Below are 17,390 nucleotides of genomic sequence, written 5' to 3' on the forward strand. Positions count from 1 at the left end.
TTTTAGTCCATGAAAATAAAGGAGTAGCGGAAGAATCAGTGATGTCACCTGTACTTTGATTGGTTAGTGTATTCCGCCATATTGGGAAGGTGGAGATAGAGTAAAGAGTAGTAGACTTCAAATTTCGATTATTTACAAATATTTTAACCATGTCGGAAGTCGAAGATAAAAAGGAACGCGAGACACTAGTTCAAAAAGCTAAGTTAGCTGAACAAGCTGAAAGGTATGATGATATGGCCGAGGCCATGAAAAAAGTGGTCGAAAAGTTTAGGAAGTTGAACAACGAGGAGAGGAATCTACTTTCCGTTGCCTACAAAAATGTTGTTGGTGCCCGGCGGTCATCATGGAGAGTAATTTCAAGTATAGAATCTAAGACTGATGGCACAGAAAAGAAACAGCAATTGGCTAAAGATTACAAAAACAAAGTAACAACCGAACTCCAAGAAATTTGCAAAGACGTTCTGGTGAGTGAAAGTTGACGGATGTTTCTTGTTGTGTCGTTTTGCGTGCAGTTTTCATTGCATGTTTATTTTTATTGTGTTTTCTTTAAATAGATGTTTATATATCAAAGAAAATATGTTCTACACCCGATCGCGATACACAGATTCAGATAGCATCGTTTTTGCATGTGCAGGAAGACGAGAATTTGGATCATCATAAAATTGGCATGTGTTTGTATATTCATCCGCGTCATTGATAAAAATGTAAAAATTTTGCATGAGTCATGAGCTCATCATCTCTTCTGCAGTATTATTGCAGATCTAGACACTCCGTGGACATCTTGAATGCAGTATGCAATGATTTATCTTATTGTTCACTGAATCAACAGCTTGGCAGCACTGATTATATAATGGAGCACTCTGCATAAATTATGCAAAAATGACAAACCTGTGTGATTTTCCACTATGAAGTACTAGTATCCATATTAAATTGCAAGCAGTTTTTAAATGCATTATTCTGGGCTTGCATTTATATGAAGTCTGGAGTTGTATGCAACTTAAGACCTTATTCATGTAATTGAATGCATAGAATTTAAAATAAAAGAAGGTTCTTGTACCAAAGGATTTTTAAAAGGCTTAATGCACTATACATATTTTTGAGTGTGCATACATGAGATAATAGCTTGAATCTTCAAAATTTGGGCTGGTCTCATGTTTTCTTGGCTGTATGTGTAAATTCTTAGTATTAATTTTCCCTGTACATGTATACAAACTGAAAGTACAAGTGAAAACCCAATATTTAACCAGGTCTATTATTTAAATACAACCTTGATGCATGATGGAAGTATTTTTACAACAATCAAGTCAATATATCTACAGACTCACTCCATTCAATTGTACAGTAGCAAGACAGTTATAAATGTTCTACTCTTTGATGCTGAATGTTGTCTCTGTGACACATTCCTTGTTTCCATTCTAAATTGTATTTGTATAGAAGAAAAAGATTGTGTTCTCTCCTTCTATTATTCATTTAATTTTAAACAGCATATTGCCATATATGTACATTGTAACAAGGATCTGAATGGAAAGAATAAGGAAGCAGAGACAGGGGGTGTTAATTTATAACTTGTTTATAATAAAACTTACTTCCCTTAAGGTTATATATGGTCTACTGATCAAAAGTAGATATTTTCTATAAGGTGGCATTAGTATCAGAACAAAAATAATCCTGACTTTCTCATCTCTGGTCCCTTGGTCATGATCTATGGACTTTATATTGTCAGTCTTGCACATGGTATGAATGCAAGTTAATAGACCTTCACTCCTCAACTGTTTCAGGCTACACCAAAAACTTTTCAACTAACAGTTCAAGACCAATGTCCTGACATTTTTATTGTATAGCCAAAAACAGTCCAAATGAAATTTAACTTGTCTGGGCCATCAGACTAATGGCTAACCGTGCAGACCACTGTTTGGTATATTTTTACTTGCATTGCCTAATCCAAGCTACAAACAACATGTTACAAATAATAAAAAAAAAAAAGAAACCCGTCAACTGCACTGAAAATTAACCTAAAAACCTTGCAAGTGTATATTTTTTTCAAATATTCTGTTTTGGCTTCTAAAAAGCACTAAACTGATTTTAAATTTGGTAAGCAGCTTTGTTGAGTAGAGTATGCACTTTTCTGGTTGGGGTATTTGCTGCTGCAGCAGTTTGCATCATAGTCTTTTTCCAGGTTCCACTACAAAACTGAATACCAAAATTCAAACATTTTCCTCTAAAGACTTAACAAATTTTTGCAAATACATTTTATTTGTACTTATTGGTCTAAATAAAAGTTTACTATTCTGGGGTGTCAGACTACTGGTTACATGTAACTTATGGTTAGAAGACATTTGAGCACTGGCCTTACCAGGAAAGTGGAAATTTCTTTTTAAGTAAAAACTAGTGCCTAAAAGGAAGAGTTATTTTCATTCTTAAAAAAGTTTTGATTACAGTTAAGTTGACTTGGTGTCAGTGTACATTTATTACTGTACATGCCAACATTTTGCAGAATATTTTATTAAAGATTTGTTGTTGTCATCAAAACAGTGAAACAAATATGAAATGTTTTGTTATCTATGCATTCGATGGTCATAATTGTGTTATAATAAAGCTATGTCCCCATAGAACTAAAATTTTGATTTACAAAATATTACAAGAAAAAATAATGGGTTTATTAATTTTTGGGAACCTAACCACAGCCAAGTGTGCCTTAAGTGTTGCCCTTGTCCATCTGTAATTGGGTCCGTCCATTTCAGAAATTAGTTTCTTAAGGCCAAATAAAAATATATGTATGGTTCTAGTTACATCCTATTAAAAAGTAACTCAATAGGTTGGCGATTTTTGTCGAGCCTTCCACTTTAGTCGAAAAAGCGAGACTAAGCGATCCTACTTTCCGTCGGCGGCGGCGTCCACAAATATTCACTCTGTGGTTAAAGTTTTTGAAATTTTAATAACTTTCTTAAACTATACTGGATTTCTACCAAACTTGGACAGAAGCTTGTTTATGATCATAAGATAGTATCCAGAAGTAAATTTTGTAAAAAAATAAATCCATTTTTTCCGTATTTTACTTTTAAATGGACTTAGTTTTTCTGCGGGGAAACATTACATTCACTCTGTGGTTAAAGTTTTTAAAATTTTAATAACTTTCTTAAACTATCCTTGGTTTGTACCATACTTGGACAGAAGCTTATTTATGACCATAAGATAGTATCCAGAAGTAAATATTGTAAAAAGATAACTCCATTTTTTCTGTATTTTACTTTTAAATGGACTTAGACTTTCTTCCAGTTAACATTACATACAGTCGGCAGTTTAAGTTTTCAAAACATTAATTAGATTCATTAACTATCCTAGATTTTTACCAAACTTGGACAGAAGCTTCTTACAATCAAACGATAGTATCAAGAGGATTTTTTTTATTGATTTTTTTCCTCATTTTTTGTTGAGCCTGCGATTTACAGCAAAAGTAGGCGAGACACTGGGTTCTGCGGAACCCTTACAAATTTTCTTAAATTTCTTTTGTAATATTTATTTTTGAATGGTCAAAATCTGGTTTTCTTCTGATTTGATTCTGGTATTATACAAGCCTGGAGCGGAAGTTCACCGTTTTACATCTGTCTGTTTGGAAAATAAACAGTCTTATGTTTGTAGTTCATTTGAATGCATTCTGATATTAATTATTGCATTTAAGCCTGATCACAGATTCTAAGAATTTAATAATCAAATTGGCAATCTCCAAAATTTGATCATTTGAAAAATTATTTTTCTGAAATAAAATAAAAAGTTCTAGGGTTGGTCAGGTAACTCAAACAACACATATATTTTTATTTGGCCTAACGGTTAACCCAACCAAATATTATGTCACTTGTAAACAACACTTTATTTCAACAAAACACAGTTCAAGTGTGAATCAGGGTTGCATCACATTTACTGTGCTAGAACATGTAGAGTTATGCCCCTGTACAATTTCATTATTGTTAAATGTACTTTAACTTGAAGTATGCAAGAACAATTATCTACTGTCACCTTAGGTTAACATCTCAATTGTTAACACCTGCAGGCTTGTCCTCCGGCTGACATCCTATTTTGGGAAATTGTCTACTTATACAAACACACTGTTTAAGTAGATATTCACTTTAAATTCTTCATTTTTTACAGCATCTGCTTGATGAACATTTATTAAAAGAAGCTACTGAAGATACAGATAGTGGAAATGAAAGCAAAGTGTTCTATTTAAAAATGAAGGGAGATTACTATCGATATCTGGCAGAGGTTACAGATGAGGATGGGGCTGAGGGTAAACAAGGTAAATACTCAAATGATCTATTGATCTCCTCGTAAAGGGAGGCTACTACCGATATTTGGCAGAGGTAACAGACGAGGATGGGGCTGAGGGTAAACAAGGTAAATACTCAAATGATGTTAAAATCTCCTCATAAAGGGAGGCTACTACCGATATCGGGCAGAGGTAACAGATGAGGATGGGGCTGAGGGTAAACAAGGTAAATACTCAAATGATGTTAAAATCTACAAAGTCTCATCAGGGTGTCAGAGGCAAAGTGGTCTAAGTAGTTCTTAAACTGTAATCACTAGCTAAACACTGAGGTTTGTGAGTTCTAGCCGCCTCGTATGCCAGGTTTCACTCAACTCCAATCTTCATTGACTAGATTAGTCAGTTTTCCTATCGAAGGTCATTGTGGGTACTCTGCTTCCTTCATTAAAAAGTGACCTTATAACACCAATAAATCAGTCAGTCTCATCATCTCCACTGAACCCTTACAAGCATCATTGCCTGAATGTGTTCCAATTCTTAATACATACATGTACAATGCATTTGCAATCTTTACTTGTCAGTACTGGCAAGCTTTTCTCTTTCATGTAAAAAATAAAAAAATAGTTAAATTGACACACCAACATGACCAATATTAGATTTAGATCTAATCCTTTGTTTGATCAAAAGTTTTTAAAAAAAACCACTCTAATGCTACATGTATATTGAACAAAATCATGTCTTCTGGTCACCATCTTCTTGACATGCTTTAGAATGTGTTTACCTAGCTAGTTTTAGAAGGATGCATTTTGAACCTGAAAATAAGAGAACACCTCTTGAAATAGGTTTAATTATACCCCCGCTTTAAAAATGGGGGGGTATACTGTTTTACCTCTGTCAGTCCGTCTGTCCCATGAATATTTTTCGTCACATTTTTCTCAGAAACTACAATACAAGGATTTCTGAATTTGGTTTCAGGGTTTATCTAAGTCAGCTATACCGTGTGATGCGTTTTCAGATTGATCACTTGACAACTTCCTGTTTACCGAACACTTGTATGATTTTACACATGATAGCCAAGTTGAAAATTTTCGTGACATTTTTCTTACAAGGATTTCTGAAATTTGGTTTCAGGATTTATATAAGTCATGTAAGTCATCTATACCGTGTGATGCGTTTTCAGATTCATCACTCGACAACTTCTGTTTACTGAACACTTGCATATTTTTACACTATTAATATTATCCACTTGCGGCGGGGGTATCATCAGTGAGCAGTCGCTCGCAGTTTTACTTGTTGTTTCAATTATTAATTTCCACACTGTAGAGGAGGGGCCATTTAGTTTGAACCTAGTGTATCTGTAAGTTCCAAAGTTGGTTTCTGTTTGAATTCTTTAACTTCAGTTTGCCTCAACCAAAGGTTATGAAACTGATACAAAATGCTTACCGTATTACCAGAAAAGACAGACAGATAATGATTAAATTTTGGTAGGGTCACTTTAACAGTTTTAGAGTTATGCCTCTGTCTAAACAAATTGAAAAATGGCTGAATTTTTCATTTCTGCTCACTAACTTAAGTTTGCCTCAACCGAATCGAAATGTTATGAAACTTATGCAGAATACTTATATCAACAAAACTCAGATCAAGTACAAATTTGGGAAGCAACACTTTTACCTTTCTTCAGTTATGTCCCTCTATAAATTTATATGATATGCAAGAGGGGGCATCATCTGTGTCCCATGGACGCATTCCCCAATTATTTTTAGATGTAACTGGAACCACACATTCAATTTCATTTGGCCAAACATGGCGCTTTCGTTTGTTGAAAACTTGGTTGAAATCAAATAAAGTTGCAAATTTAACTGAAATTTATACAAAATGCTTATTACCAAAAAAACACATCAAATTTGAATTTTTGAACTTTTTAACCATTCTAGAGTTATGCCCCTTTACAATTTATTGTATCCATTCTCTAACTTTAGTTTGCCTCAACCAAAATTAAATGTTATGAAACTTATACACAATACTTATTACCATACACTTCAGAACAAGATTCAAGTACAAATTTGGGAACCATCACTTATACTGTTCTTCAGTTACAAGTTATGTCCCTTTTTAGCTTTATATGATATGCAAATGAGGGCCTCATCTGTCTGTGTCTGTTTGTACTAGGCTTGAATTGAAATGAAAGGTTTTTAGGTAGAGCAGTTCAATTTTAATAGTAGCGTTTTTATTAAGTTCAATACTTTGCATGATTACTCTATTTATAATTCAAACTATGTGCTATGGGTTTTACTCATTGTTGAAGGCTGTACAGGGAAGTTGTTGTTTTTTTTAATGTCATTTGGTCTCAAGTGGGGAGTTGTCTCATTGACAATCATATCACCACATATTCTTATCTTTATACTGAAGCAGAATACAGTATACACACGATACAAGTCTCAAATGAAAGTCAGTAAAAATCTAAAAACTCTTGTTAAAGTACACATTGAACTTATCATGCTCGTCAAAAGTGGCCTTTGGCTGTTGTCTGCTCTATGGTCTGGTTGTTGTAGCTTTGACACATTCCCCATTTCCTTTCTCAATTTTATTGTCAATAGAACATATAAATGCTGACTTATTGTATTAGTAATGTTATCCTTTTATGTTTTCAGAGGTTATGGAAAAGTCCAACAAAGCTTATAAAGAGGCCTATGAACAAGCTTTAAAACATATGCCACCTACACATCCTATAAGATTAGGCTTGGCTCTCAACTTCTCTGTATTCTATTATGAAATAATGAATAAACCGGAAGAAGCTTGTAAATTAGCTAAATCTGTAAGTATTGTCTAGATTCATTTTGTAAGTACCATGTATTCTCAAGATTATGGATAATGTATTATAGCAAATTAGTGAAAATTAAATGTGGTAAAACCTTTAAGGTAGTTGCTGGTTGGGCTTTTCGACTTGAAATTTATTTGTATAAAAGTTGAAATAAAAGCCTGTTTATATTTATAGAAATGATTTTATGCAAGAATGAAGAGTCATGTGATCCTACATACGTAACATGTAGTGTATTTTTTCATACAAGGCCAAAATTAAAAATATGTTTGTTTCCCCTCCCCCACCCGGGTCAAAAATAAGCCTCCGGGTCAAAAAATTATATTCCACAAAAAAATCTATATTGTTTTTATTCCAGAATATAATTTGTTTCCATTTTTGAAAAGTGCTTGAAAGCAAAAGGATTGATAATTTAAATAAATATACTCAATTTGATCACAAACAACTGATAAGTCGCTTCCACTGGACAAGTCAAATCATTCATGTGACTATGCTATGACATCCAGTTAAAAACATCCATTTAAAAAAAAAAAAAAAAAATCCCTGCCTTCCTGGTCTGTTTACAAAGTGTAGACCTGGGGGAGGGGAAACAGACATTCTTTCAAATGTGGCCCAACATATTTTCATGTGTACACATTAGATGTTTATATTGACAAATTGTATTTTTCAGGCTTTTGATCAAGCTATAACAGAATTAGATACATTAAATGAAGATTCTTATAAGGACAGTACATTAATAATGCAATTATTGAGAGATAATTTAACGGTGAGTCTGTTTACTATATTATTGGAAGGTTATAAACATAGTATTAAAATTGAGAATGGAAATAGGGAATGTGTCAAAGAGACATCAACCCGACCATAGAACGGACAACAGCAGAAGATCATCAAAAGGTTTTTCAATGCAGCGAGAAACTCCCGCACCTGGAGGCGTTCTTCAAGTTGACAACTGGCTTGTAAACAAATTTATATACTAGTTCAGTGTTAATGGACATCATACTAAACTCAAAATTATACACAAGAAACTAAAATTAAAAAATCATTCAAGACTTTCAGCACAGGTCATTTATTGTCCCCTTCCGATGGACTATCATTGTTTCTCAAGACCATACTCACAAATAGTATCAAGGGAGAGCCGAAAATTCAGTCCCTAAAATTTTCTTCCCTGAATGGGGATAGAACTAAAATTGTTGTTAGTAGTCTGATGTGCTAACCACTACATCACAACTCTCTTGCATTAAACATCTCTTACCATTTTATATATTTAATTTTTGTAACAGAACAGTATTATAAACAGTTTCACAGAGTTTTCTGTAAGATATGTCAATATTTGGTGCTGTTCAAAATATTTAAAAGTTAAGTTTGTATAATTAACTCTCATTTGAAAGGTTTGCATTAGGGCTATTCCATTTAAAATTTATGTGGGAGGGTAGGAAGGGAAATTTATTTACTGAATGTGGGTCCTGGGTCTATTTTCAGAATGGGCTTTTACTATTATGTAAAATTTTCTAAAAAATGGTTCTTGGTTGTATGGATATTGTAAAAAGTCCCTTCCTACCCTACGTACATTTTAATGGAATAGGTCTTACCAGAGTTTTAGAAAAGTTGCTGTCAACCAAAATTTGAAAAAAACTGAAACAATTCTGGTATGTTGTGATAGAAATATTAGTGAGGACGAACAGTCTTTCATCAGGGATATACAGATATAAATAGATTTTGAGAACTCTGCCTTATATCTTGTGGTTGATATTTATTATAAATTATTTATTTATTCTTCCAGCTTTGGACATTAGATACACAAGCCGATGCAGATGATGGTTGATATTTATTATAAATTATTTATTTATTTTTCCAGCTTTGGACATCAGATACACATGCCGATGCAGATGATGGTTGATATTTATTATAAATTATTTATTTATTTTTCCAGCTTTGGACATCAGATACACAAGCCGATGCAGATGATGGTTGATATTTATTATAAATTATTTATTTATTCTTCCAGCTTTGGACATCAGAAACACAAGCCGATGCAGATGACGGTTGATATTTATTATAAATTAATTATTTATTCTTCCAGCTTTGGACATCAGAAACACAAGCCAATGCAGATGACGGTTGATATTTATTATAAATTATTTATTTATTCTTCCAGCTTTGGACATCAGAAACACAAGCCGATGCAGATGACGGTTGATATTTATTATAAATTAATTATTTATTCTTCCAGCTTTGGACATCAGAAACACAAGCCAATGCAGATGATGGTTGATATTTATTATAAATTATTTATTTATTCTTCCAGCTTTGGACATCAGATATACACAAGCCGATGCAGATGATGGTTGATATTTATTATAAATTATTTATTTATTCTTCCAGCTTTGGACATCAGATAAACAAGCCGATGCAGATGATGGTTGATATTTATTATAAATTATTTATTTATTTTTCCAGCTTTGGACATCAGATAAACAAGCCGATGCAGATGATGGTTGATATTTATTATAAATTATTTATTTATTTTTCCAGCTTTGGACATCAGATAAACAAGCCGATGCAGATGATGGTTGATATTTATTATAAATTATTTATTTATTCTTCCAGCTTTGGACATCAGATAAACAGGCCGATGCAGATGATGGTTGATATTTATTATAAATTATTTATTTATTTTTCCAGCTTTGGACATCAGATATACACAAGCCGATGCAGATGATGGTTGATATTTATTATAAATTATTTATTTATTTTTCCAGCTTTGGACATCAGATAAACAAGCCGATGCAGATGATGGTTGATATTTATTATAAATTATTTATTTATTTTTCCAGCTTTGGACATCAGATAAACAAGCCGATGCAGATGATGGTTGATATTTATTATAAATTATTTATTTGTTCTTCCAGCTTTGGACATTAGATAAACAAGCCGATGCAGATGATGGTTGATATTTATTATAAATTATTTATTTATTTTTCCAGCTTTGGACATCAGATACACAGGCTGATGCAGATGATGGTTGATATTTATTATAAATTATTTATTTATTTTTCCAGCTTTGGACATCAGATACACAGGCTGATGCAGATGACGGTTGATATTTATTATAAATTATTTATTTATTTTTCCAGCTTTGGACATCAGATAAACAAGCCGATGCAGATGATGGTTGATATTTATTATAAATTATTTATTTATTTTTCCAGCTTTGGACATCAGATAAACAAGCCGATGCAGATGATGGTTGATATTTATTATAAATTATTTATTTATTTTTCCAGCTTTGGACATCAGATAAACAAGCCGATGCAGATGATGGTTGATATTTATTATAAATTATTTATTTATGTTTCCAGCTTTGGACATCAGATGATGCAGATGATGGTTGATATTTATTATAAATTATTTATTTATTTTTCCAGCTTTGGACATCAGATAAACAAGCCGATGCAGATGATGGTTGATATTTATTATAAATTATTTATTTATTTTTCCAGCTTTGGACATCAGATAAACAAGCCGATGCAGATGATGGTTGATATTTATTATAAATTATTTATTTATTTTTCCAGCTTTGGACATCAGATACACAAGCCGATGCAGATGATGGTTGATATTTATTATAAATTATTTATTTATTTTTCCAGCTTTGGACATCAGATAAACAAGCCGATGCAGATGATGGTTGATATTTATTATAAATTATTTATTTATTTTTCCAGCTTTGGACATCAGATAAACAAGCCGATGCAGATGATGGTTGATATTTATTATAAATTATTTATTTATGTTTCCAGCTTTGGACATCAGATGATGCAGATGATGGTTGATATTTATTATAAATTATTTATTTATTTTTCCAGCTTTGGACATCAGATAAACAAGCCGATGCAGATGATGGTTGATATTTATTATAAATTATTTATTTATTTTTCCAGCTTTGGACATCAGATAAACAAGCCGATGCAGATGATGGTTGATATTTATTATAAATTATTTATTTATTTTTCCAGCTTTGGACATCAGATACACAAGCCGATGCAGATGATGGTTGATATTTATTATAAATTATTTATTTATTTTTCCAGCTTTGGACATCAGATACACAAGCCGATGCAGATGATGGTTGATATTTATTATTAATTATTTATTTATTTTTCCAGCTTTGGACATCAGACACACAAGCCGATGCAGATGATGCTGATCAGCAGGAAGCCAATTGATTATATCATTATCATAACGTGTCATTCACACAGAAACTTTGGTATGACCTCAGATCGTATGTGTGTGAGAGAATGCTGTTACCAATAGTCTCATATACTTCAATTCTGCCTGGTTTATTTTTAGTATCATTTTGTCAAGTTCATGTTGCCATAGTTACTACATAGAAGTCTTCACTAGTTAATGTTTGGTCTTAAGGTTCGTTCAGGATTTAATATTAGGTTCTTCTACTCAATTGGAAAACAAATAAAGACTTTAAATTGACAGTTTAGCCATTTCAATTTTGTGATAATTTGTAACAGCAAGAGGTTGGTTTCTATGGCAACGTAGATTTTGTTCATGCAAGAATGAGTGAAGATGGTTTTCATTTTAATGTATCGCGTAAAGAATTGATAGAAAAGTATTATCTGATAAGAAATTAACCATAGTTTAATCAAAAAAGTGATCATATATTTCTTATATTCTGGTGAACTAGGAAAGCATGTTAAGCTTGACGTTATATACTTTTACACTGTTAACTGTACTGTGTCGGTGACAGCAGGTGTTATACCTGTGTTTTACTATGTTTGTTGTTTTTGGTTTTTTTCCTTTTTTTTTTTTTATTTCTCTACTTGATATGCCCACTTCACTTCATTTTATTTTTTTTGTTCTCAGGGTTATGAGTCGTTCGTATTTAACAAACTGCAGATATTTTTTTCCCCAACAAGCTTATTTGTGCTATTTAAAAAATTATATCTTTTTGTCTTTGCTCTGTGAGCATTCTTGGAGGAGACTGATGTTTAGAAAAATATGAATAGGAGATGCTCCAATATGCTCGGTGAAGAGAATGATAGATCTGTTTTAACAAAATGAACATTTACACATATGTGCTTTAGCAAATTTCTTCCAAGATTATTTTTACCCATAGTGCACCAAAGTTTCTCTTTTCTTCGTCAATCTTTAAGTGCTTTTGTCTGTTTTTTATTACTGTATTATTCTCAAGTAGAAAGAATTATAGATGTATTTGTAGTTATATAATATTATAATTTCTTTATTCTCCCAATAATTAGTCAAATGGAAGCCAAAAAATATCTTGTGTTATAAGCTGTTGTAAGGTCAGCGGGGAAAAAATGGCTTGGACAGGGGTTCAATTGGTTTAAATGCAGTCAAAATTTCTACCCAAGTTCATTGTAAATTTATGTACAATAAAAATGTTTATTAATATCTAACATTTAATGGAATCAGTGCTTTAGAAATTGACAGAAAACCATTCTTGTTTGGACTATTTGATAACGTTTATAAGACTCAGATTTTTTACTGGTTCTCTTGAAAAGTTTGTGAATGTGAAACAATATAAACTATTTTTGAACCCCTGAAGAGCTTCATACTCTTGCCAGTCGATCAATCAGTTGCATCAAACAATCAACCAAAATTTCATTGGTTAACGAGTTGAAGGGGAGCATTTTCCATTGGTTAAATGAGATGACCTTTGACTTGTTTAATATCACATGATAACTGTTGTGTAGAATTTGTCGTCATGGTAATAACTTATTTCATTTAAATGAGTAGGGCTTTATTATGTTTATCTGATGCGTACAGATGATTTGATTAGTTGACTAGCACATTTTCAATTAAATTTTGTTATTTTGCCTTCGATTAAAAAGAAAATTAACTGGCTCCAAGTATTATCTGTACTGTTTAAAATGAACCAAATTTTTTTCAGTTATATTTATCTATGTATTTGGAACTATAAATTTTTAACCTTTTTGTCTTTGACTTTGTTCTCTAATGGCTTGAATTTAGGTATGTCCACATTTCTGTTGTGTCAAAATTCAATTTTATTCATTCTTTACTGAAATGAACTACACTTGAGATTCTGGCTGGGGAGGGGGAAAAAGCAAAGAAAAATGTGTTTTGAGGGAGGGGGTTTATAAAATTTTGCTCGTCTACAAATGTTTTCTAAGAAATGCGAGACATATTTAGACAAAAGTCATTCTCTATTTTATGTAATTTCCCAAGTTTTTACCAAGTTCTTTAGTTTGTAAGAGTTGTTTCTTTTTGAAAAGGTTACAATTTAGAAAGTTGCTTTTGTATGAAATTTTGGGCCAGTTTAAAAGATTAAATAAATTTAGTATAAAGTTGTTCAATTTAGGAACATAGCTCTTACTGAACTTGGAAAAAACTGGGAATATTAATGTTGAAGCCATGATATTTGAAATATTTATTAAAAACTACCGTGGACTCCGGGTTTTCACGCTTTTTTTGTGTTCTACACATGGCCTGTATGATTTGGTTATTAAGACATCATAAATGAATAAATGTTTTGTCTACATACTCTGTTTTATTTGTTCACTCAAAACATTCACTTGTATTATTGGAAAAAAAACTATTAGGTTGTCCCGATTTTTTAAAGGAATAATATTTCAGCTTCAAAGCTTCTCGTTAGATATAAAGATGAAGCCAGGACGTAAGAAGTACTATGGATTCATTAATATTCGTTGGATACTTATTTTCGTGTATTTGGTCAGTACAGGGGAACCACGAATTTAACTATTCAACGAATTACAAATTTTCTAAAGACGAGAATGCAGACTTTGCCGAAACCACGAAATTAAATATCCACGAAAACATGCAAGCTTTCCTCGTTCCATGAAAATTGATACCCACGAAAATGAATGAATCCACAGTATTATGTTTACAGCTCTTTAACATAAAACAAGGCCAGGTCCATTATAATGATAAAGAGTAATACTGAGTTCATCATTTCATTAAAGTTGCAGGGGCATCAGTGGTCTTAATTAAATTTAAGAATAGAAATGGAGAATATGTCAAAGAGCAAACAACAGCCAAGGCCACCAATGGGTCTTCATTGCAGCGAAAAAATCTGACAGTTGGAGGTCCTCCTCAGATGGCCTCTAAATATAATTGTACTAGTTCAATGAAAATTGGACGTCACACTGAACTATAAAACAAATAAAAGAACTAAAATTAAAAACACAAGACTAACAAAGACCAGTCTCCTGACTTTAAGCAGGGTTAAACATGTTTTGTGAGATCTCAACCCTCACCTGAGGCCCTATACCTCTGCCAATGTAGAATAAAGAAACGCGTAGCAATACACTCAGTAAATCTCCGTTTATAAAAAGTCAGTCTCATGTCAACTTCTGTCTGTGCCAATACTTTTTCATCTACAAGTTCAGATAAATTTCAAACTTGTCTCTTTAGTACTATATAAAATCTATATTTACTAGTCTTGGGCATTGGACTAGTGGCTAACGGTATAGACTGTAACTTGCATGACTTACAGTATCACCAGCCTGGTAAGTTGGTAACTTGTCTCTATAGGACTATATAAAATCTACATTAACTGGTCTTGGTCATTGTGGCTAACGGTGCAGACTGCAACTTACATGACTTACTGTTTCACCAGCCTGGTAACACAGGTAATCAATTTAGAAACCACTTAACTATCTACATAGACTAGGATTGTCTGTTTTAACTATCAAAACTCTGGTTTTCTGTAGGGGATCTGGTGCCCTTTGCCATTACATTAAAGCCCACCTGTCCTGAAGAAACGAAAAAAATATTTCAAATTGTGAAGAGGACTTTTTATGCCCTCACCATAGTGAATGGGGGGGCATTACAGTCGATTCCTTTGAGTATGTAGTCCAAGGTAATATCTTTTTTCAGCTTGCTTACTAGCTGAACCAAGAAAGTTATTATAAACTTAGGTAAATTAACCTCCTTGAAGAGTAGACTAATCTGACAGATGACCAATCAATCTGTCTGTAGGACTAGGCTACTTTGAAAGAAGGGTGGTGTTTCTTACCTAATAATGATTTCACCGTTCAGCCATCAAGCAAGCTGACCAAAGATGTTCCCTTTGCTTACACCCTCAATGGAATTGGCTGTAAATTTAACCCTTGTCTGTACTAACATAGGTCCTAAAATCGGTTTCCTTTCTCTAACTTAAGTTTGCCTAAACCAAATGTTCTGAAACTTGTACACTGCTTATTACCACAAAACACAGATCAAGTTTGAATAAAGGTAGTGTCACTACTGTTATAGAGTTCTGAACCTTTTTTGATGGAAACATTACAAAATTTTTAGTTTCTTTTTCTCACTCAAGTTTGCCTCAAACAAATATTATGAAACTTACACACAGTGCAGATCAAGATTGGTTTTTTACGGTGCCACTTTGGCTGTTCTAGAGTTATGCCCCTTTACAAATGGAAAAATTGAACATATTGTTTCTGTTCTCTAACACAATACTAATTACAAATTTGTAATAATTTTAGTTTATTATAGTTTATAAGATATCTTATAAACTTCAGAAGATATCTTACAAAGTAAAGTATTATGAGATATCTCACTATTTATTAAAGGTATCTTATAAAGTTTATCTTGAAGTAAGAACAAATAGCAAAATGGCTTTCCATACAATAGGTCAACTATATTAGGTGTATTGCAAGACTGTAATGCATGTGTACATGTATTTTCCTCCGTTTGGTTTATCTGAACTTGTCCTCATTTTCAAAAATCATGTTAATTTTATGTGATATTTGCAGTTATTAAAACCTCATATTTAGGACTATCAACATAAAATCAATGGTCAGTAAAGCTAGACATTTCAGCTGATGCATGTACACCAGTGGCGGATCCAGAGGGGGGCTTCCGGGGGTGCGCACCCCCCCCCCCCCCCCTTTATTTTTGCCGATCAATGCATTTGTATCGGGACATATGTTTTGCACCCCCCCCCCCCCCCCCTTTGCCCTGGGTTAGCACCCCCCCCTTTCGAAAATTCCTGCATCCGCCCCTGTACACTCACGTTAAAATTCACTACAACAAACGAATGTATTGTGTTTATAAACTAGACTTAAATATCAATCCGTGTAAAAGTGAGAATGGAAGATTACAACCCAACCAAAGAGCAGAAAACAAACGTAAGACCACAAATGATTGTTCATAACAGTGAGAAAATCTCGCGCCCGTAGTCGTGCCTCAGTTTATAGCCCCTACATTAACACATGTTCTTGTTTAGTGAAAATTGACGTCAAACTAACATGCTTAACTCGAAACCGTTAAATGAATTAAAATTTTAAAATACGTAGTAGACAAACAAAGGGGACAAGCGCAAAAATGGGGTGAGTTGAACAAGATTTGTGAGATCTCTACCATCCATGTTTACCTCTAGCCAATGTAGAATAAAGAAACAAACAGCAATACGCACAAAACTCAGTTTAAGAGAAGTCCGAATGACAATAATACATAAATTAACAGAGGACTACTAGCAGTTACTGACATGCCAGCTCCAGACCTCAATTGAAAGATTATGTTTTTATGTGTAAATCAATCAAACTCCCTTCATTTAGGGTTTAAGTATCAGACCATCATAAAAGTACGGTTTCAGCACGGAGCCGTGGCTCACATCGAACAGCAAGCTATACACGGCCCCAAATATTACACCATTTTAGGTAAAAGTACGGTTTCAACACGGATCGAGCCGTGGCTCACATCGAACAGCAAGCTATACACGGCCCCAAATATTACACCATTTTAGGTAAAAGTACGGTTTCAACACGGATCGAGCCGTTGCTCACATCGAACAGCAAGCTATACTGAGGGCCCCAAATATTAAACATGCTTAACAAAACTTACCTTTTCACATATTTCAGCCGTCTTTATAGTAAAACAAACAACTCTAAAGGTATTTTCAGATCTTTTATCAAGCTACAACCTTGATTTCACAATTCATTTCAGTGGCGGATCCAAAAGGGGGGGACGGGGATTGGACCCCCCTAAATTTTGGAATTGGCTACTTTGGGTAATATAGCGATTTATATAGAGGACTATAGAGTTATCCAATTTTTTTCTCTGCTAATAAGAAGTCTCTAAAAATGTGTTTGGTTTTTTTTTAATTTACAAAGCATAAATATTAAAATTGATAGATCTATGTTTAACATTAATAGGAGGTAAAATTGAGAATGAAGATGGGGAATGTGTCAAAGAGACAACAACCCGACCATAGAAAAAACAACAGCTGAAGGTCACCAACAGGTCTTCAATGTAGCGAGAAATTCCCGCACTCGGAGGCGTCCCTCAGCCGGC

At 33.2% G+C, this 17,390-nt stretch overlaps 1 protein-coding gene across 1 annotated transcript; it reads left to right on the plus strand.

Annotated features, from left to right (window-relative positions):
- The first annotated feature begins 27 nt into the window (after window positions 1-27).
- LOC134700471 (14-3-3 protein beta/alpha-1-like) lies at window positions 28-13,616 on the plus strand. Its single transcript, XM_063561866.1, has 5 exons — window positions 28-464; window positions 4,147-4,294; window positions 6,913-7,076; window positions 7,750-7,845; window positions 11,246-13,616. The coding sequence occupies exons 1-5, from the start codon at window positions 150-152 to the stop codon at window positions 11,303-11,305; spliced, it is 783 nt and encodes a 260-aa protein (XP_063417936.1). The 5' UTR covers window positions 28-149; the 3' UTR covers window positions 11,306-13,616.
- Window positions 13,617-17,390: the final 3,774 nt, after the last annotated feature.

The sequence above is a fragment of the Mytilus trossulus genome, unplaced genomic scaffold (assembly GCF_036588685.1).
Source record: "Mytilus trossulus isolate FHL-02 unplaced genomic scaffold, PNRI_Mtr1.1.1.hap1 h1tg000158l__unscaffolded, whole genome shotgun sequence".
Taxonomy (NCBI): domain Eukaryota; kingdom Metazoa; phylum Mollusca; class Bivalvia; order Mytilida; family Mytilidae; genus Mytilus; species Mytilus trossulus.